Source organism: Symphodus melops, assembly GCF_947650265.1.
Source record: "Symphodus melops genome assembly, contig: scaffold_350, whole genome shotgun sequence".
NCBI lineage: Eukaryota > Metazoa > Chordata > Actinopteri > Labriformes > Labridae > Symphodus > Symphodus melops.
The window spans coordinates 1-22500 of record NW_027636716.1 but is presented as its reverse complement, the minus strand read 5'-3'; the positions used below and the strand labels follow the sequence as shown (position 1 = coordinate 22500).

The window sequence follows — 22500 nt, the reverse complement described above, 5'->3', positions numbered from 1 at the left end:
CGCTCACAAAGAATTGGATATTAAGTGGAAAATAAGTTTGGCCTCTGCAGAGTTTGCTTTTCCCAAATCTCTTTTTTTTCATTATTTCTTCAGAGAATCTGCACAAGCTCGTCTGAAATCTAATCAACAATCCTCCGTACCTCAACTCTCAGAAGGAGGGAGGAACGGCTCGAAATGGATAATTAGAGACAAGAACCCTGTTTTCACTTTTATAAACTGCGGCCCTTTGGAACGTATTTATGGGTCTTAATGATTGCGTACCAATCTGACCATAAAGGGCGGAGCTAAACGTACCAATCTGACCATAAAGGGCGGAGCTAAGCATACTAATCTGACCATAAAGGGCGGAGTTTATCGTACCAATCTGACCATAAAGGGCGGAGCTAAGCATACTAATCTGACCATAAAGGGCGGAGCTAAGTGTACCAATCTGACCATAAAGGGCGGAGCTAAGCAACCAATCTGACAATAAAGGGCGGAGCTAAGCGACCAATCTGACGATAAAGGGCGGAGCTAAGCGTACCAATCTGACCATAAAGGGCGGAGTTAAGTGTACCAATCTGACCATAAAGGGCGGAGCTAAGCGTACCAATCTGACGGTAAAGGGCGGAGCTAAGCGTATCAATCTGACCATAAAGGGCGGAGCTAAGCGACCAATCTGAGCATAAAGGGGCGGAGCTAAGTGACCAATATGACCGTAAAGGGCGGAGCTAAGCGGCCAATCTGACCGTAAAGGGCGGAGCTAAGCGTACCAATCTGACCATAATGGGCGGAGCTAAGCAACCAATCTGACCGTAAAGGGCGGAGCTAAGCGACCAATCTGCAGTCCGTTGATTGGTCGTAAAAATGGTCACTTCTTAGCTTTTATGGTACAAAACTGGGCTGAAGCAGACCGGAGCGCTCGGAGCTAGCCTAGCGCCTTCCAGCGGGTGCAGATTAGTTCCTGGGTAGATTCAGAGTCGGTCGTCGTGTCGCCCAGGAACCACCGCTCCTCCTCCTCCTCCTCCTCCTCCTCCTCCTCCTCCTCCTCTGCGTAGAAAACAGCGAGCTCAAACCTGAGACGTAAATCTCAAAGTGTTCGACGTTTCGGTTCAGAGAACAAAGAAAAAAACGCTGATGAGAAAAGTCTCATCAGAGTCTCTCAACGTTCCCGTGTTTGGTGTCGGGGGCTCATTTCCAGATTGAATGTTTATCAGTTAGAAATCTTGTTTTCTGTGAGTCTGCATTAAACCAGCGCGCTCAGATCGATACTTCTACACACATTGGAAAAGTTCACAGGAAGGGAAAGCGGTTGTTGTGCTTGATTTGTAAATGTTGGAGGTGCCTGAGGACTTGCAGGAGAAACACGTTTGAATGTTTATTGATTCAAAGTGGAATGAAGCCAGCTCGTCTGACTGCACAAAACATCCCTCTGAACTTCATGAAACACTTGAAGATATTATTTTGGGAGTCTTTTGTTCTTATTGGATAAGAAGTGTTGGATTTGAACCCGAGGCCGCTGCACTCTGTACATTAGCTGAGGGACATATCCGCTGCTGTGGCTCAGTTGGTAGAGTCGGCCGTCTCCTAAAGTTGAGGGTTCGATTCCCAGCTCCTGCAGCCACATGTCCGACGTGTCCTTGTGCGAGACTTTTTCCCACCTGACGATCTCGCTCTCCAACTTTTCCCGCCTCGTTATAAATCACGTTCTCACCCCTAAGTTGATCTGGACAGACGGCAGATTTCACCGCGGCGTGCTGCCCTCGCCGCCGCCGCCGTCGATCCGACTTCACGCGCCTCCGTGAAAAGGCCAAATGAAAATCCAATGAGAACCTGATTAGGAAGCGGAACCGACTGAGCAGGAGAGAATTCATTTTCTGCTTAATTCGATCACGGGGGACGGCGAGCGAGCGCTTGGCAGCTGGTTTAGCCTGCGGGCATCGTCAGACTGTGACATGCTGGAGCCCAGCTACTCCACATCTCTGCTGCACGCTCGCATGTTTACCACGGAGACGTGTGTGTGTGTGTGTGTGTGTGTGTGAGAGAGCTTAAAGTCAGCCTGCTTTAACAAAGTCATGCTGAGAAATAAGAGCCTTTTCTTTGACCTGCCTGACGATGTGGCGAGGAGCACACAAAGCGAGCGAGCAAGACGTAGAAGAAAAGAATGATTTGTAAAGGAGGGGAAGAAAACATGGCGAGCTCCAAGGCCGTGTTTTATAGATCAGCACACAGTGGGCGTGTAGGCTGCAGGAAGTGATAACGCTCTGTCCTCTGCTTCCTCAGCACCTGAAGTGCGGCCCGCTGAAGGACCCGCTGCTGGACGACCAGGGCGACTTCAACAGGATGTCCGTGGCCATGAAGAAGATCGGCCTGGACGACACGGAGAAGCTGGACCTGTTCAGGGTGGTGGCCGGCGTGCTGCACCTGGGAAACATCGACTTCGAGGAGGCGGGGAGCACGTCAGGTAAAATATCTGAACACGGGGGCAAATCAAGAACGCCATCGTTAGATGACAGCAGAATAGAGACTCTCAGCCCGTCTCCGTCCTTCTCTGCTGTCAGGTCAGATTTCAGATCCTTGTTTATATTTAAGAGTATTTATCGCCCCGCCTCAATGCACCGCTCGTCCCCGTGAAAGTGGGAGACCAGGGGCGCGACGCTGCAGAAGGTTCATCATCGGCTCTAACCGTTCAGCCTGCGGCGCTCCATGATTGCATTCAGCCCGTATCAGAACCCATCCATCTCTCGGGCTCCGCGCCTCCTTAAACGACAGCGGGTTTGGGTCCTGAACGAGCGGAGCCGGCGTTCTGATCTCATCCCTCAAGAGCGTTGCTCCGTGATTGATGGCTGTAATATTCAGCTCTCGGTCTGCGACTCATCGCGGTCCCGTGATGAATGGTTTTCTAATCCGGGAGGTCGGCCAGGTATCGCCTTCTGTTTTTCATTAAAGATTAAAGAATCACAACATCTGTAGAATCAGATGACTGCAGGAACATTCATGAACGCTGTGGTTAAATGATCAAATCAGCCGTCTCGTCAAAACGCGCTCGAGTGAGACTCTGCTTCCACAAAGATCTCCTCCTCTTTTTCAACTGCTCCCTGAACTTCTCTCCGCTCGCGGCTCCTTCCCGTCGTTCTCTGCCTCAGCAGGGCGCCCGAGTTCTCTCAGCGGGGGGCACGTGGGGGGGGGGAGGGGTGCCTTGTTTGTATGCAGTTTGCAGTTTGGATCGAGGTTTCTTTAAAGGTGAATTCAGAAAGCTTGTAAAGATTATTCAGCCTGCAGACTTTCACGTCTGAAGAGTTAAAAAAACAAACAAACACCAATCAAGAGAGGCAGAACATCCAGAGCCTCTTATAGACAAACAGGAAGCATCCAGATGTGAGGAATGGACACTTGATGAAAATTGACCTGTGTCAGAAAATCAATCAGTGTCCAGGAGGAGACGTGATCAGAAAGACGAGACGAGGACAGGAACCATGTGAGATCCAGAAGCATCCACAGAACCGGGCTGCAGGTGTTCTCCATCGAGTGGTTTAATAAAGATAAACCAATAAACACAGTGAACATGGAAACAGAGAGTGCAGTAGAGCACAGCTTCCTTAAAGGGGGGGGGGGGGTCTGTGTGATGGTCTTCAGACTGGTTTGTGCAGAGGGATCGTGCTCGAACCTGCTGGCGCTGGATTCAGCCATCAAAGTCCTCCTGAAGTTTGTCTTCATAAATCTATGAGTAATGACGTTTCATTAACTGGGAGTTAGTCCTGCACTCTGCTCTAATTTGGTCATCGAGCGCTTCCTTCCGCAGGCTCTGCCTTCAGTCCACACATTGATTGGATGTTAGCTTAGCTTAGCTTTGTGCATTGATCTGATGCAGAGTGTGCAGCTCTCCGAGTTTACAGGATGTTCTTTCACCTCTGACTCTTTTCACCAAGGCGTTCTGTCCACCACGTGGACGCTCCCACGCTCTTTTCCCAAAATGTTTGATATTTCCTGGAGTTTTTTTAAATATTTATTTTTTTAATTACAGATCTGAAAATCTGCGTCGTGCTTCTTTTAAAGGTTCACCTCCTCTCTCCTCTCACTGTCCACTTCACCTGAAGCCGTGAAAACCTCACAGGGTTTAGGAAAAGGTGATCGCGGTGTTTTTACAATCCGACCGCTCTTTCACTATTCAGTCCATCCAGGAAGTCGTGATGTCGCGGTCGCAACAATTCACACGAATTCAACCAATCCCTGCGATTTCTGAGCGACCTTGCAATTTTGTCCAATCACGGCAACTTGTCTGCAAATTTGAACAATTAAAATAGTTTCCCCCCTCGACTTTCACCAATCAGAGTCGTCCTCCACGAACACAGCGAGCTATACGTCACCAACGTTTAGTGACCACGGAGCAAACTCACTTCCTGTTTATCTGCACTCAATGAATGTTGTGATGTCACTTATTGTCTTGCTCACACGTCATGTGAGTGAGTGATATTTGAACCTGAGCAGAGCGATTTACTTTGTGAAGCATCTTCCTCACTGATGTCTCCTGACACACACACACACACACACACCTCCTCCTCCTGACTGCTCCTTCCTGGGCTAATGTTTCCCCTCCTCGTGGTCTTGCAGGCGGCTGTGCCATCAAGAACCAGTCGAGTCAAACGTTGGAGCACTGCGCCGAGCTGCTGGGCCTGGAGGAGGAGGACCTGAGAGTCAGCCTCACCACCAGGGTCATGCTCACCACAGCAGGGGGCGCCAAAGGCACAGTCATCAAGTAAGAGGCCTTTACACACACACACACACACACACACACACACACACACACACACACACACACACACACACACACACACACACACACACACACACACACACACACACACACACACACACACACACACACACACACACACACACACACACACACACACACACACACACACACACACACACACACCGGGTAGCTGAGCAGATGGTAGGTGTATTTATTGTCTCGTTATCAGCGTCCAGAGAGACACTCACTTGGAGCTGACACTCTCTCCCTCCCTCCCTCTCTCTCTCTCTCCCTCTGTCTCTGTCTCTCTCTCTCAATCTCTCTGTCTCTCTCTCTGTCTCTCTCTCTCTCTCTCTCTCTCTCTGTCTCTGTCTTTCTCTCTCTCTCTCTGTCTCTCTCTCTGTCTCTGTCTCTCTCTCTCAATCTCTCTGACTCTCTCTCTGTCTTTTTCTCTCTCTCTCTCTCTCTCTCTCTCTCTCTCTCTCTCTGTCTCTGTCTCTCTCTGTCTCTCTCTCTCAATCTCTCTGTCTCTCTCTCTCTCTCTCTGTCTCTCTCTCTGTCTCTCTCTCTCTGTCTCTGTCTCTCTCTCTCTCTCTCTGTCTCTCTCTCTGTCTCTCTCTCTCTCTGTGTGTCTCTCTCTCTGTCTCTCTCTCTCTCTCTCTCTCTCTCTCTCTCTCTCTCTCTCTCTCTCTTCATCTTATTGTCTAGAACAGCTATTTAAAAAACCAGCAGATTTATTTTGAAAGTCTTCTGCCAGTAAATCTCCTGAACGAAGTGTCGAGCCATCTGGACCTTCAGCTAAGCCTTTCTGTTTTTAAACTTTAGTTTTTAGCCTTAAATAGAGAGAGGGACGAGAGAGAGAGAGAGAGAGAGAGAGAGGATTTGAACCTGGGCCGGTCCACTGTACATGGGCGTGCAAAATTAACCACTCAGAGAGCAGAGCCCCACGGCGTGCATGACCGACTGAAGTCAACAGAACAGACGAGAAACAACCTTCCATCAAAAACACACACACACACACACACACACACACACACACACACACACACACACACACACACACACACACACACACGCGTGCAGACAGCTATATGTGCAATCAATCCAGCTCAGTGTGAGTCCGTTCATTAAATCAACAAAGACTTTCCATATCTTTCGGATGTTTTCCTCCAGCAGCCAGCGACTCTCTCGAGGTTCCACGGCTCCATATATCAGGGAGCCTCATTCCAGCACGGAGGGAAACATTCGATTTCCATTTCAACACCTTTTTTATTTCTTTATTTATTTTCTGCAATGGCCAGCAGCATTTCCCTGAGCCTAATAGCGTTCCTACTTTAAGGTCGGAGTTTGGAAAGTTGCAGAGTAAACAAATCTGTGGGTCTGCTCTCCCCCCCCCCCCCCACCCTCCAGAGTTCAGCTCAGTGTGCTGTTCATATGGAGGGACATATGGTGCACTCTGCATTAGTCCATTTATGGTTTAATTCATGGTGGAGACTGAATGAGTTAGTCCAGCTCGTCAGTCCTGATCAGATATTTGACTTCACGCTCTCCAAGGACTGCAGGAGCTCTAAAAGAAAAAGTCATTTCTCTAAATGCAGAATAAACTCTGAAGTCTGAATCCGGGCTCGGATGTCAGGATTATCGGAATTATCACGTCAGTATGGCGACAGACTTTGACATACACATGCCAACCATGGAGGTGAAGCGCAGTACCCCAGGGGATGTTTGGGGGCGCTGTGGAGCCGAACCATTTTCAGTATATTTAACGGTAACTTCAAGCTCCTTCGTCTGAGGTCATCTCTCTGAGGTCGTCACTCTGAGGTCGTCTCTCTGAGGTCGTCACTCTGAGGTCATCTCTCTGAGGTCGTCACTCTGAGGTCATCTCTCTGAGGTCATCACTCTGAGATCGTCTCTCTGAGGTCGTCTCTCTGAGGTCGTCACTCTGAGGTCGTCACTCTGAGGTCATCTCTCTGAGGTCATCACTCTGAGATCGTCTCTCTGAGGTCGTCTCTCTGAGGTCATCTCTCTGAGGTCATCACTCTGAGGTCGTCTCTCTGAGGTCGTCTCTCTGAGGTCATCTCTCTGAGGTCATCTCTCTGAGGTCATCTCTCTGTGGTCGTCTCTCTGAGGTCGTCTCTCTGAGGTCGTCTCTCTGAGGTCGTCTCTCTGAGGTCGTCACTCTGAGGTCGTCTCTCTGAGGTCGTCTCTCTGAGGTCGTCTCTCTGAGATCGTCTCTCTGAGGTCGTCTCTCTGAGGTCGTCTCTCTGAGGTCGTCACTCTGAGGTCATCTCTCTGAGGTCGTCACTCTGAGGTCGTCTCTCTGAGGTCGTCTCTCTGAGGTCGTCACTCTGAGGTCGTCTCTCTGAGGTCGTCGCTCTGAGGTCGTCTCTCTGAGGTCATCACTCTGAGGTCATCTCTTTGAGGTCATCGCTCTGAGGTCGTCTCTTTGAGGTCGTCTCTCTGAGGTCATCACTCTGAGGTCGTCTCTCTGAGGTCATCACTCTGAGGTCGTCTCTCTGAGGTCATCACTCTGAGGTCGTCTCTCTGAGGTTGTCTCTCTGAGGTCGTCACTCTGAGGTTGTCTCTCTGAGGTCGTTGCTCTGAGGTCATCTCTTTGAGGTCGTCGCTCTGAGGTCGTCGCTCTGAGGTTGTCTCTCTGAGGTCGTCACTCTGAGGTTGTCTCTCTGAGGTCGTTGCTCTGAGGTCATCTCTTTGAGGTCGTCGCTCTGAGGTCGTCGCTCTGAGGTCGTCACTTGGTTCCTAAAGAGGTCAAAGACGTTGAGCCACATCAGTTGTTGTTTCACCACCTCTGGTTAGAGAGAGACTCCTTGTTCACGCGCTCTGTTCCTGAAGGTGACCTTTACATTATCACTGCTTAGAAACAGGAGGTGAGTGAAAGCATCGTTTAGCCTGACGAGAGCGACTTTAAAAACACGCCACATCAATCACACATACGTGTTAAAATGACTCACGTGTGTTTAAAAAGCCAGGCAGCATGTGTCTGACCGCTCACACGCTAAACTGAGAGAGAGCTCATTTACATTCCCCGTCTTTAATTCAATGTGGCCATTAGCATGTGGAAGCACGCGTGCCGCTCCGCTGCTGCCGCTGCAGGAAAACACTCCACACACACTCTGAAGTTCACAGCTGTGGATTTTCAAGCTCCAGGGTCTGATTTATTTCAGCAACGCACTCCGTGTCCTTCTATTCACCACGCGACATGTTTGTTAATTTCAAATCGAAGCCAACGAGCTCTTGGAAATAAGTGGGTGACTTCATCGACTGGTTTATTTACCGGGATTTGATTGATAGATTGTGCAGCCTATAGAAGTTTCATACACAAGCTGTCGATATTGCTGTGGTTCTCTCTGTCCCCCTCACAGCGAGGAGGTTGCTGGTTTGAATCCCCCGTCTGTCAGGAGCCTCTGTGTGTGCAGTCTGCATGGCGTGGCTTCTCTCCGGCGTCCTCTCACAGTCCAATCACACGCTGCTTACCTGCTGACTGTACAGAACCAGTGTGGCTGGATGTCTCTTTATCTCAGCTCCGTGATTGGCTGCTGATCAGTCCAGGGTGTAGCCCCGCCTCCCGCCCACAGAGACTTTCGTGGTGCTAAACAATCAATGTGGGCGAGAGCATACTCTGAGATTTAGTCAGTTTGAATAATTCTCCACGTTAGCATGCTGTCTAAAAGTTAGCTTCAGGGCTAGTAGGTTAATCTGCCAGCGACGTCGTCTGCTCTCCTAGTTACAAAGTGCCAACGTCATTGTCCTCATTTATACTCTCGTTATTAATTCGAAGCTGCGACAGCTGCATGAAAAGCAAACCCCTGTGTGGCCGATGAGATCGGACTAATGAACAACTAGTAAAGTTTCTGTAAGCTGACCTGCAGCTCGATGCGTTCAGCAGCTTCTCCAATCAGCCGCAGCTTTAATCAAATCAAAGTGAACTGGTGGAGCGTGACGGAGGAGAGGGGCTGACTGTTCTACCATTTACACGGCTCAGTGATCAGCACCACGGAGAGCTCCAGGTATTAAAGGGGAGTCCTGACTCAGAGCTGCAGGAGTGAGCAAATACCACAACAACCCCCCCCCCCCGGCTGCTCCTTCAGACAGAGTTCAGTTCAGTTAATAACGTAATCCTGAGAGTGATGAAGAAGATGAGAGCAGAGGGCAGAGACACCAGCAGCCAGTGATGAGAAATGACACCGAGCTCACAGGAGGCCGTTAGCTGAGTCAGGCTGACGCGGCGGCGGTCGGCTGAGGACGAGTCAGGAGAGGGAGGAAACTTTCCCTCATCAGAGGTTGTCCAAACATATGTGACTAAGTGCAGAAATGCATTCTGGGAAGTCTAAAATTAAAGTTACAATCTTCAAAAATGCAGATTTTACAAGAAAGATCGAGAGTTGAATTATTCAACTAAATATTTGATTTAAATGTTGTAACAACCCCTGTTGTCAAAGCTGATACTGGAAGACCCGTCCTTCTTGACTCTGATTGGCCAGCGAGGGACAAGTGGCGTTGACGAGTGCAGTGATTATAAAGACACTGACCCAGAGGGCTTTCCTGAGCACTGAATACAGGAAGGAGTCCTAAAAACCAGGAAGTGAGTTAGCATGTTAGCTCCATGGGTTCCTAACTCTAGAAGCTAATGTGGATGTTGAATGTGTTTGTGTTTAGACTGAAATAAGGTCTGTGATTAACACAAGCTGAAGAGATGTTGATGTTTTGTTAGACGAGATAAACTACGTTAGCTAAGACCCCACTTGTAAATTTTAAAGTTTTTACGCGAACATAAAACGGCGGTTGCTAACAGGTAGCTAACTGAGACTACAGTGGTTGTCATGGTGACTCTCTCCCTAATCCTCCTTACAGCCTCTAGTCATGTTTTTCAGAGCTCTTTTAAATATTAGGTTAATAAACAACTTATTAAGCTAACGTTTAGCTAGCTTGTTAAATCCGCTGATTAAGATCGCGACCGCGGCGTAGTTAGCTCGTAGCATAACGTTAGCTTTTTACTTCTGTGGGCTGCATTAACTCTTCAAACTTCATATAAATGATGTTCATCTGTAAAGATTATCAGATGAACTAAACAGCATCAGAAACGTGTGTTTGACACACAGATTATTTTATAAATCATCCAGAATACTAAAATCCCAGAGCAGGAGGATTCTCGTTGAACCCACGAGGAGAAGATACTTCCGGGTCAGCCTACAAAAAAAACAGTCTAAAATATTTTGTTTATGTTTATTGTGATAAATTGAGAGTCTGGATGTGTTAACAGCACATGCTCGTGTTTATGTTTATTGAACAGCTTTAAATCCTCGAGCGTCTCACCGTGTGTTCAACAGGAGTTCTGTTTCCCAGGTTTTTCTTTTTGGATGTTTTTACGCTGTCGAGTCGGTCAGTTCAGCCCCCTGCAGCCAGCCTGAACCCCGCCGCCGCAAAGCCTGTGATTGTTTGGCTGGCAGCTCGGCCCCTGCACGCCGTCTGAATGTCAAGCCGCTCGCCTCACTTTCAAACCTCCCACGCTAATGCCTTTTTTCTCTCTCCTCTTTTGTCCGCGGAGAACAGAGAATTAAAGGCTGCTTCCTGTGCTCAGTGTCGCTCGTCTCTGTCCGGCCTGTCAGTCAGCGTCTCCGTGAACACACACACACACACGCCTGACACATTCCCAATAACGCTTCGTCCCTTCTGCTGACTGCTCTCATTCAGCGTCTTCTCCCAGATTAAAGCTGAGCGTTAAATAATGAGGTGTAAATGTTGAACAAAAAAAACCTCCATTTGGAGGACTGTCAACCTGTAGCGTCGTCCACGCCATAAATCAAAGTGGCGTTCCTGCAGACACACTGAGTGCTCAAGCGAAGTGCTCCCTGCAATCTCCTTTGTACCGACTTCCACCCAAAGAGGGCGCTGTTCGTCAAAGCGCTCGCCGACTTATTGCTGGTGCCAGATGGTGGGAGGAATGAAAAGCTGATGGGAGAAATCCCTTCCAACATGTTGAAGCCCAAAAGAAGAAACCCAAACCCCTCCTCTGGACTGAGGGAGCGAGGGATCGTCTGCAGATGGCTGGAGGGAAGGAAACACGTTCATCTCCTTGAAGGGAAGAGAACGGAACAACACGTTCACGAGGGGGTGATGGGAAATGAAGTCCCAGATTTTCACACCCAGGAAACTGTGCCGTGCTTGACGTCCGTCTTGGTTCTTGATGTGACCTCCGATCACATCGTCGGGCGCCGCTAGAAAATCGTCATCATCCTGCAGCACGGCCCGCTGGCTGGCGCCCTCTTCTGGCGTGTTTGTAGCGACTTTATCGCTCTTTAATTACACCATCTATTGGTGCTTTCACACCTGTAGAAACCTCCTAAATGTTCATTTTCAGTCTTCGACGTTAAACAATGCTGACTCGAGTGACTCGAAGCGCTCCTTAAGTTATTCGCTCGAGTCGTTTTATAATCTCGTGGCGTCTTTGTTGTCCTTGTTTCTGAAGGCGGCGGTCTTTGTCTCTGCATCGCCGCCTCCTGTACGACGCCTTTCATCATGTCTCTCATCCCTAAAAATAAAAACACATTTTACTTCCTGAGGGAATTACTCCCACGTAAAAAAAGCCAGCAGACAAAAAGTGTTTGAGCAGGAGAGACGTTAAAGCGCCGGCGAGCACGCCGTGACTCTTTCTTATTTATGTGAGCATTTCACAGATCGGCGCTCTGATTTCACACCCGGTGAGAGCCGAGGAAACGAGAGCAGTAGGTGAATTTAAAGACAGTCCTTCCGTCTGGCTGCTTGTTTATTTTGTGGGTGAGATGCGAGCAGGAGAGCAGACGGCTCCGTGTGCGAGGCGGAGAGGGCGGCGAAGTAAAGACGGGCGGGCGAGAGAGAGAGAGAGAGAGAGAGAGAGAATTAAAAGGGTTGTTTCTGTCTGTGTGCTTTCACTCACAGAAAATGAATGAAGCTAACAGGATGTTGACAAGCACGGGAAAAGAGTGTTGTGTAATTTATTTAAGTAACCTAGTTTAAAAAAAAAACTGAGGCGAGGAAGAGAAAAGGTTTAGATATTTTTGAAGTCCAGATTCAGTTTGACTCCAGAAGATAAACACTAACAACAACTCTGAGTCATTAAACAAGAAGCCGTGAACGCAGCACATTTTGTCCTTTTTACAGGAAGTAGAATCTAAATGACTCCCAGACTCCAAAGTTCATGTTTGATCCAGCGTTGTTTCCTCCGTCCTGAGGAACAGTCAGGTCAGGGCCAGCTTCTAGTCCTATATTTCTATGTGCTAGCTTGTCTCTGTAGATGTGCAACGATTGTTGGATACACAAGTTTTTTCTAAACGAAAAGGGAAGAAAGTGTCTAAAAGTCCGGAAGCAGAAAGGAAGACGAGTGGAAGTGAATGAATCAGAGAAGAGAGGAAGAGCGAGGCTGAGATTTAAGAAGACAAGCGAGTGACGGGAGACGGATCCTGACTGTCAGGGACTCGGGACTCGTCTGACGTGACTTTCATTCCAACACATCGGAGGGGACGCACGGAGAGAACGAGGGGGCGGGCGGGCGAGCCAAACAGAAAATGGGATCTGCCAATCACAGCGACCCCCGTTTAGTGAGGTCAGCAGCGAGCAGCTTGTGAGAGTGGAGCGGGGATTAGTCGGTCAACCCGTCCGGCCTGACGTGCCATTAAACAAACCTGCAGAAACTTCTGCTGCCCCCCCACACACACACACACCCCACACACACACACACCCCACGTCATGTGATCCAAAGCATGAAGGCTGCTCGCTCCATCTCGTTTTCCCTCCTCAGACCTCCAGAAGTCAGAAACAGTAGAAATCAGTCCTGTAGATAAACAGGTTGCCTAGCCTGGCTAGCATTAGCATTGCTAGCATTGCCTGATTCCATTCCTCCTTCCAGGTTGACGTGATTGGTTGATTGGTTGATTGGTTGATTGGTTAATTGGTCGACAGACCAGCGTGTCTCTGCTTGATGTTTGAACCCGTCACGTACAGCTGCCAAGCCGCTCCACGCGACCAGACGCCACCCGTCCTCTCCGCGCTGCTTCACGTCTGGGTTGCGGTGCAGAGAACGCAGGCCCGTTAATAAAACGCCTTCACACAGGAAGCAGCGTGAATGCATCGCTGACCGGGATCCAGTTTGACTCTGAAATGGTTCTTCGTGCAAAACAAGTCAACAAAAGTCTCTAAAGTCGTGTTGTGTAACTCCAGATCAGCGTAGCTCTGCTGAGCTGTGCGGTGGCGTGCGGCGGCGGCGTGCGGTCGTGACATCATTAACGTGCATATAAATAAAATCAACCTTTTTTTGAGTGTATTTTGGGAGCAGCTGCAGACCAGCAGGCGTCTTCAGAGAGCACGACTTCTCCACAAAGAGGCATCAGTAATTACACACAGAGAGAGAGGGGGGGGGGGGGCGAGCGAGAGGAGGAAACAGAGGCTCATGGGGAATACACATTAGGCTACTTGTACGATTAGTGTTCTGACATTATGCTGCCCTGGCATTTGGACCTGGTGGGCCTCGCCGCACGATGAAAACCTCTGGAGGCGGCGTGTTGGTCTCAGAGGAGGCGGCGGCGGCTGCTTCGGCGGGATGAATTAAACATGGCAGGTGGTGCAGAGAGAGAGCGGGGGAGGGGGGGGGGGGGGCGTAACTTTGTCTGAATGACGAGCAGGGAAAGTCCCAACCTGTGATGGATCACTCTTGATATCAGCCGGCGTCTCCGTCTTCTCTTCCTGTTTGCGTCCGGGTTGTTTTTGGACTGTTGACCACGAGCAGGTCTGCAGGACGCAGATCATGAAGCGGGTGAGCGAGGTGCTGCAGGTAAACACAGCTGTTTACACACACACTCGTCTGTGAATGAGAAACATGTGAGCGGCACGCAGGTCGCTCATGTGACTGCAAACAACAGATTGCAGCTTTGAGGGGGGGCCGACCTTCCTGAGCACGCCGCCCTCTCACCGCTTAATGGGTTTGTAAAGTAGCAGCGAGGCACCTGCAGGGATCAGGCGTCCCCGGGAAGCTGCATGTGGCTGAGAGAGAGGGAGAGAGAGAGACAGAGAGAGGGGGAGAGAGAGAGAGAGGGAGAGAGAGAGGGAGAGAGAGAGAGAGAGAGAGGGGGAGAGAGAGGGAGAGAGAGAGAGACAGGGGGAGAGAGAGAGGGAGAGAGAGAGTGAGAGAGGGAGAGAGAGAGACAGAGGGGGAGAGAGAGACAGAGAGAGAGGGAGAGAGAGACAGAGAGAGAGGGAGAGGGAGAGAGACAGAGAGAGAGGGGGAGAGAGAGGGGATTGTGGAAGTTTGGGGCTTTGCTCATCTGCAGTTATGTCCCGACGTGTCCTCGAGTGCACTGCTGGTAGAAACCCTGAGGTGAAACCTGAGCGCCCCTCCCACTAGCTTCATCTCACCTCGACCGTCGGGTCACTCCTTCTGTCTGCTGCCTCAAACTCACTCTGGAGCAATTACATTAGCTCCGCCTCCCGCTGCTCATGGTGTCTTCCTCCGTCTGTCTGGACGGCGTGCAGCTGAAGACAGTCTCTCTGTGTCACTCAGTCGCTCTGTCATGTGCTGACAGACGTGTGTGTGTGTGTGTGTGTGTGTGTGTGTGTGTGTGTGTGTGTGTGTGTGTGTGTGTGTGTGTGTGTGTGTGTGTGTGTGTGTGTGTGTGTGTGTGTGTGTGTGTGTGTGTGTGTGTGTGTGTGTGTGTGTGTGTCTTCCTCAGAGTGCCGCTCAAAGTGGAGCAGGCTAACAACGCTCGGGACGCGCTGGCCAAGGCCGTGTACAGCCGCCTGTTCGACCACGTGGTGACCCGGGTCAACCAGTGCTTCCCCTTCGACTCCTCCTCCAACTTCATCGGCGTCCTGGACATCGCCGGCTTCGGTGAGTGTCCTTCATCGATCGGGCGGGGTCTTCAACACGGCGATAGAATCCGTCTTTGTTGACACCTCGTCGTTGGTTAAACTTTTTAGCTGTCGTTTGAAACCCGGGGACGAATAAAGTTTTTTGAATTTGAAGCGCATCATTTGTTATTGTTTTGATTGAGAGCCCCCTGGTGGTGGGCGTGACATCCTGCGAGTCGAACGCTGTTTTTGCATGTGAGAGTGTCAGATTGTCTCTTGATTGTGACTTCCTGTTTCTCCTCCTGCAGAATACTTTGAGCACAACAGCTTCGAGCAGTTCTGCATCAACTACTGTAACGAGAAGCTGCAGCAGTTCTTCAACGAGCGGATCCTGAAAGAGGTCAGAGCCCACAAACAGCTGCGAAGACGAGAGAGAGAGAAAACCCCTAAACATGAATCAGCTCAGATCCATTAGACGACACTTAGACGACGTGTCACACTCAAAGCTCTGATGTCTGCTCCATAGACGTGCTGTGCACCGTGTAAACACTCATTTCCTGAGTGGAGACCTTTGATCTTTAATGGATGGTTTTTCTCCTGTACGCTTCGCGATGATTGCTGCGCACATCAGGGGAGAAAAAAACACGCCAGACATAATTCATGTCAAGATGTAGACGGTTCGGCCCGACCGATTTAGGAGCCGATTCTGCACCCGCTCGTCGATGCTAAGCTAATCCCTGATCGGATCTTTATAGACAGATTTAAATCTTCACATGTATCGGTTTGATCCCTCAGTGATCAGGATTTGTAAAACAAACCTTTAACGTGGATGAAACAGACGGTTCAGCTCCTGCTGGTGGAGTCGCTGCACGCTCTTTATCCCCGGAGCGCAGACGGAGGTTGATTTCAGATTTCAGAGATGAAAGTTAGCGGATGCTGATGGTCACATTCTGATCTGAGCCGAGGTGAAACTCTCCGAGACGTCTTCAGCTGCCAAACGACCATCAAAGATTAAAAACGCCGACGCTCTGTTCTGGAAAATAATGATGCTGCACGTCTAATATTCTCTGAGCTTTTCATTTAATGAAGTCGAAGGCGCTCGGGTGCTCAAACCTTTCACCGGCGCCGAGCGGGCGTCGTCATCGGGGGAGACTGGAGACGCTGTAATGATTTGGCGTTCGTTGTGAGTTTCTGGGAAAATCAAAAGTGAATGAAACGCCGTTCCCGACCCGGACGTGTGAAATGTCAGCGTTCGGATCGATAACCAATCAGCTGCAGGTTTGAATCCGAAAGTGCTGAAACGATTCTTAGAAACGCTTTTAAACAAACGTCTCGTAAAGGACGGCTGTGACATTTTGTCCCCTTTTCCCTCGGAGCGTTCCGTGTCTGATTGAACCTGAACGCCTCTCCTGGGTGCAGAGATGTAAACGCGGCGTGCCCTCCAGGCGGGTGTGCGGCGTGCTCGTTAAGCCGCTGCGACGCGTCCGTTACGGGTTCTCATTAGAAAACGTCTCTGTGTTCCAGGAGCAAGAGCTGTACCAGAGGGAGGGGCTCGGAGTCAACGAGGTTCACTACGTGGACAACCAGGACTGCATAGGTATGAACACACACACACACACACACACACACACACACACACACACACACACACACACACACGTCCTGTCACATGTGGTGTGTGTTTAAAGATTCTTCTGCATGTTGAAGATGAGCTGGACGAGCGGACATGTTAGACGTTAGGAGGAAGAGGAGGAGCAGGTGAAGGGACGTCCAGGGAGCCCAGCGTTGTTTAGGAAGTTAAGAGTGTGTGTGTGTGTGTGTGTGTGTGTGTGTGTGTGTGTGTGTGTTTTTGTTGTTGGATGGATTCAGTGTGTCTCGCTCCTCTGTGTTCACATCAGGAAACATTCCTCACGAAGCCCGACGGACTCTAAAAGAAAAAAAAAAAAAGCATAGGCTACACCTTCAGTAGGAACCTCAGGACTGAGTCAGTGTGTGTGTGTGTGTGTGTGTGTCCGCTTCTCTCTGTCTCTCTGTCTCTCTCTCTCTCTCTCTCTCTCTCTCCCTGCACTCGTACACGTCTGATCCCAAACTTCCACGCCTTTAAATCCTCCTCTTCCTGAAGCTGTGACGGATGAATCAAACCGTCCTGATGGCAGCGCTGAATTAAAAACGAGCTGTCATGACCTCCCCGTGACCTTCACAGGGCGATCGCCTCTAATCGCCCGGCGCCATTAAACTTTCATCTAGAGTTTGAATCGGCTGCAGGATTTCCTCTCCTCCTTGGTTTGATTGGCGTCGCTGGGCGGCCTCAGGTCTCGGAGGGGTCTTTTTTAATCCCGGCTCTGATGCTGTCTCCTCAGACCTGGTGGAGGCCAAGCTGGTCGGCATCCTGGACATCCTGGACGAAGAGAACCGGCTACCTCAACCCAGCGACCAGCACTTTACCGACACGGTTCACAACAAGCACAAGGACCACTTCCGCCTCACGGTGAGTCGCCCCCCCCCCCCCCCCCCCCGACACGTACGGAGACCCTGTAACATGTATATTTCATAAACTGTCTTTACACTGTGATGCTATCTGACTCTTTATCTTCATTTCCTGCACAGAGTGATTGACAGGAGCTGGAATTAGCATGTCACCGTCGTAAATGAAAAATATGCAGGAACACTGCTGAGTGTGTGCGCCCACGTGCTTCCACATGTGACTCTGTGTGTGTGTGTGTGTGTGTGTGTGTGTGTGTGTCTCAGGTGCCCAGGAAGTCTAAGCTGGCCGTCCACAGGAACGTGAGGGATGATGAAGGATTTATTGTCAGACACTTTGCAGGAGCCGTGTGCTACGAGACGGTGCGTTCACTGACCACTCAGCTTTTCTCTTTGATCATTGGATGGAAACAAGAAACACTCAGAGACTCGAGCTTTTCACATGAAAGCAAGAGAGCACTCCACGTCTGATTTCATGTTTAAGATGTGTGCGTCTCCGCGTGCACGGCGTGGAGAGTCGAGCTCGCCGTGTTTGTCATGCTGTCTGACCTTATTCCCTCCCCGCTCTCAGACCAAGTTCGTGGAGAAGAACAACGACGCCCTGCACATGTCCCTGGAGTGTCTGGTCAGCGAGTCCAAAGACCGCTTCGTCCGGGAGCTCTTTGAAAACTCCAACAACAGCAAAGACGTGAAGCAGAAGGCGGGAAAGCTCAGCTTCATCAGCGTCGGCAACAAGTTCAAGGTGAGAAGAAGAAACGGGACCGCGGCGGGCGGCGGGGGGGCGGCGGGGGGGAGGGGATTAACACAATGAGCTCCAAATTAAAAGTAGAGGGCAGGAGATCTGCATTCTGCAAAGTCATAGCAGATCCACAACTCTGCCAAACTGTAGTGATGACACGGACTTATCGAGATGTCCACGTCGGTGGTCGTGTGATTTATGGAGGCTGAGAAAGTGCTTCACGCAGCACCTTAAAGAGGCGGGCCTCGGTTTCTGCCGCTTCACCAAATCTAGATGAGACAGCCTGTGGTGTCCCTGGTCAGCACGCGCGGTCAGAAACCGACGATGATGGCCAAAAAATGCACCTTCAGAGAAAGACGATCCAAACACGTAAGCAGAGGCAGAAAAGATGGAGGAGCTGTGTTTTAAACCCCGGGCCTATTTCCTGATTATTCCTAGGTGTGACTCAAACATGCAAAAAACAGTTTGACGTTTGTTCTGCAGCAGTGAAACCGGAGCCGTCTCTACGCTCTGCCTGCTTTCAAATACGCTACAAGTCTGTTTTTTATATGGAGCTCGCTCCAAGCACTCGTCAAGCTGGACTGAGTAGACCGATCTTGTAGTTCTTCCTGTGATCTTGTAGTTCTTCCTGTGATCTTGTAGTTCTTCCTGTGATCTTGTAGTTCTCTGTGATCTTGTAGTTCTTCCTGCAATCTTGTAGTTCTTCCTGCAATCTTGTAGTTCTCTGTGATCTTGTAGTTCTTCCTGTGATCTTGTAGTTCTCCTGTAATCTTGTAGTTCTTCCTGTGATCTTGTAGTTCTTCCTGTGATCTTGTAGTTCTCTGTGATTTTGTAGTTCTTCCTGCAATCTTGTAGTTCTCTGTGATCTTGTAGTTCTTCCTGTGATCTTGTAGTTCTCCTGTAATCTTGTAGTTCTTCCTGTGATCTTGTAGTTCTTCCTGTGATCTTGTAGTTCTTCCTGTGATCTTGTAGTTCTTCCTGTGATCTTGTAGTTCTTCCTGTGATCTTGTAGTTCTCTGTGATCTTGTAGTTCGTCCTGTGATCTTGTAGTTCTCCTGTGATCTTGTAGTTCTCCTGTGATCTTGTAGTTCTCTTTGATCTTGTAGTTCTCTGTGATCTTGTAGTTCTCTGTGAGCTTGTAGTTCTTCCTGTGATCTTGTAGTTCTTGTGTGATCTTGTAGTTCTTGTGTGATCTTGTAGTTCATCCTGTGATCTTGTAGTTCTCTGTGATCTTGTAGTTCTCCTGTAATCTTGTAGTTCTTCCTGTGATCTTGTAGTTCTTCCTGTGATCTTGTAGTTCTCTGTGATCTTGTAGTTCTCATGTGATCTTGTAGTTCTCATGTGATCTTGTAGTTCTTCCTGTGATCTTGTAGTTCTTCCTGTGATCTTGTAGTTCTTCCTGTGATCTTGTCGTTCTTCCTGTGATCTTGTAGTTCTCTGTGATCTTGTAGTTCTCCTGTGATCTTGTAGTTCTCTGTGATCTTGTAGTTCTCCTGTGATCTTGTAGTTCTTCCTGTGATCTTGTAGTTCTCTGTGATCTTGTAGTTCTTCCTGTGATCTTGTAGTTCTCTGTGATCTTGTAGTTCCTTCTGTGATCTTGTAGTTCTCTGTGATCTTGTAGTTCTCCTGTGATCTTGTAGTCCTTCCTGTGATCTTGTAGTTCTCCTGTGATCTTGTAGTTCTTCCTGTGATCTTGTAGTTCTTCCTGTGATCTTGTAGTTCTCTGTGATCTTGTAGTTCTCCTGTGATCTTGTAGTTCTCTGTGATCTTGTAGTTCTCCTGTGATCTTGTAGTTCTTCCTGTGATCTTGTAGTTCTCTGTGATCTTGTAGTTCTTCCTGTGATCTTGTAGTTCTCTGTGATCTTGTAGTTCTTTCTGTGATCTTGTAGTTCTCTGTGATCTTGTAGTTCTCCTGTGATCTTGTAGTTCTTCCTGTGATCTTGTAGTTCTCTTTAGAGACACGCTTACTATCTACAACAATACACGTGTGCAAAGAAAAAGATCTACTAGGATTGTACTCTCTCCTCCGCTCTGACTCACGCTGCTTCAGTCTCTCACCTTGATGAAAGCTCCGATGTGTCACCTAACCAAAGGCAAGGTGAGCCAAAGACCACAGCTCCACTCCATCACACAGGCACATGACCCGAGGGAATGATGGCGAGCAGAGCGGAGCGGAGCAGGCAGCGAGGAAATATTTCATGGGATGGACGGGAACGCCGGAGTCTTTGATGCTCCAATATTTCATCCTTTCATGTGTGTGAAGACGTGACTCATGCATGTGAGGAAGGTAAGTGGGAGGACGTGGACGCGGTCCATCACTGAGGTGTCAGATCCTGGATCAAGAGCTGCTCTTTGAACTCTGCCTGTCTGTGCTGGCAACAACACGTGTGTGCAAAGAAAAAGACATCATGTAAGGAAAGGCTGAGCGTGGAAACACATCCACCAAAGGTTTTCAAATCAAGTCGAGGAACCAGCCAAGCTGAGGGTTGAAAACAACACGGAGAAAGATAAACTGGCAGAAGAAGGCGTTAAAGGAAAAGTGACAAACAGACCTCAGATCAGCAGCTCAATCCGCCCGGCGACTCGTTAACACAGCTCCGAGTGCAGAAACAAGCATCCAGCATGTTAGCTGTGCCTTTTAATCCCCTGACCCGAGGGCCTGCTGGATGTGACCTGGAGCAGGACGAGTCATCACGCCTCACTCCTGAAGTTTTCTCCGTTTGTCCTCGGAGTCTTGGAGCGGAGTTTGTGACAGTGGAAACATTATTTGAGAGGATCGAGGCACAGATCTGGTCTCAGGGTGGATTTGGACTCGCAGCCGAGTAGACTGACTTCTTATTACCCCTGAGCTCTGCTTCCTGTAGTGTTTTCCTAAATCCCCCTCCGGGTTTCTCTCCCTCTCTCTCTCTCTCCCTCTCTCTATCTGAGCGATAATTAAAGTCTAAAAGGTGCAGAGGAGGATCCAGACAGGAGCAGAGCTCAGGGGCGGGGGGGGAGAGATAAATCCGAGTCAGCCGGGGTGACGGGAGACGCTGAGTCCTGTCTGGAGCGTCACAGAGGGGAATTCAGCGCCGTGGAGGGACTGTGGGGTTTTTTTTTTTATGATGAGAACTCCAATCTCCAGCTTTGTCCTGATTCAGTGAGTGAGTCCAACAAAACAAAGACGTCCTCTCAGAGAGCAGACGGAAACACGCCTGCTTAGCAAAAAGCAGAGGAGAGCTCTGAAACGCTGCTGTGGCCTGAATAACAAGCGGTGCAGGTAGAAGGTTATGTCAGATCTGAGCCTCTCGTCTCCCGTTAGACCAGGACACACGGCTGTTCTGCTAATTGCCGCGTGTCCTCTCCTCCACTCGCCCTGATTAGTTTACATGCTTTTACATTCTCTGTGTCGATGCTCGTCATGTCTGCAGACGCTTCAAATACCACTTTAAATAATTCATCACCTGCACTGTGAGAGAGCAATAATAACACTGCGTGGAGTTGTTCTGAATAATGGAGGAGATTTAGTTCAGTTTGTGCGCCCGCCTCGACTTAAAGGACCAATCAGAGAGCGGCTCTCTTCCTCTGTGATCACAATGCAGCAGCCAGTATGTCCTCCTTCTAACTTTAGATTCTGCTCCTGATAGCTCTGGATCTGATTGGACCAGAGAAGGTTTAGACTGCAGTACACATTTTAAACACTAGGGGGCAGAGTGACCGACTGCTCCTTTAAAGAACTACGAAGGTGAAGAATTGGCCCCTGGCAGGAGCTGCATAAACAAACACTCTGGACTCAAACTTTGTGTCGTCCTGCAGTTCAACAAAGATGTCGATGATGCATCAAAGTTTCCTCCTGAATCCTGTCTGACACGATGTCCGCCTGACGAGGACGAGGCGTCCTGCTAGCGCTCAGCTCCCTCACGCCTCAGCAGCATGTTCATCTGAAGCTCCACACTCTCCGCTCACATCGGTGCATCTTGTTCCAGACAGTAATACGATTAACCGATGAGAGTCCGGGATAGCACCTCGTCTGCAGCTTTTCCTGCCTCCGGACCTCAGCTGACATTCTGCATCCCAACGAGTGGCGCCCATCATCCAGCTGTTAAAAGGAGCCAAACGTTTGACTGAGGGGTCTTTAGTAGACGCTCCACGTGATGCACAGTCTCTACAGAAAGATGTTTCTACCTAACGAGCGTCATGTCGACGGTGCAGATTTGAAACACTGAAACATTTCTCTTCTTCCTGTGCTTCTCCTGCAGACTCAGCTGAACATCCTCCTGGAGAAGCTGCGCAGCACGGTCAGTGTTTCCTCCTCTCTCTCTCTTTGCACAGCGTTGAATGGCTGCTTCCTGTCGTACAGCAGCTCTGGGCCGCTCAGGGGAGACACAGACCTGAAAAGTCCCACAGTGTGCTGGAAGTCATGAATGTCTGATTTCACTGTGTGGCTCTCTTGCTGTAATGATTTCATGTGTCTGTGTTTTCTCTCCTGCAGGGCTCCAGCTTCATCCGCTGCATCAAACCCAACCTGAAGATGATCAGCCACCAGTTTGAAGGGGCTCAGATTCTGTCCCAGCTGCAGTGCTCCGGTGAGTGTGACCGTAGCAGGATGTCCCACCTCTTCCTCATTTTTAATCGCCACTGCTTGATGTGAAATCTCATCAGCTCCCGATGTGAACGAGTCGAACCCTGCGGAAAAACCCTGAAATGAGCTTAAACGATTAACATGGTT

At 49.5% G+C, this 22500-nt stretch overlaps 1 protein-coding gene across 1 annotated transcript; it reads left to right on the top strand.

Moving 5' to 3' along the window:
- The first annotated feature begins 2242 nt into the window (after positions 1-2242).
- On the top strand, positions 2243-22455 carry LOC306819144 (unconventional myosin-VI-like). The gene is made up of 10 exons (XM_079372906.1): positions 2243-2443; positions 4591-4735; positions 14455-14612; positions 14881-14972; positions 16097-16169; positions 16933-17060; positions 17321-17416; positions 17625-17795; positions 22031-22069; positions 22264-22455. The coding sequence occupies exons 1-10, from the start codon at positions 2323-2325 to the stop codon at positions 22420-22422; spliced, it is 1182 nt and encodes a 393-aa protein (XP_079229032.1). The 5' UTR covers positions 2243-2322; the 3' UTR covers positions 22423-22455.
- Positions 22456-22500: the final 45 nt, after the last annotated feature.

What these genes read in the sequence shown, in the direction of transcription:
- LOC306819144 (XM_079372906.1), top strand. Translation starts at nt 2,323, where the DNA reads ATGTCCGTGGCCATGAAGAAGATCGGCCTGGACGACACGGAGAAGCTG. An exon ending in GAGCCGTGTGCTACGAGACG is followed by an intron (nt 17,417 to 17,624) that starts GTGCGTTCACTG and finishes CCCCGCTCTCAG; the next exon opens with ACCAAGTTCGTGGAGAAGAA. An exon ending in GCGTCGGCAACAAGTTCAAG is followed by an intron (nt 17,796 to 22,030) that starts GTGAGAAGAAGA and finishes CTTCTCCTGCAG; the next exon opens with ACTCAGCTGAACATCCTCCT.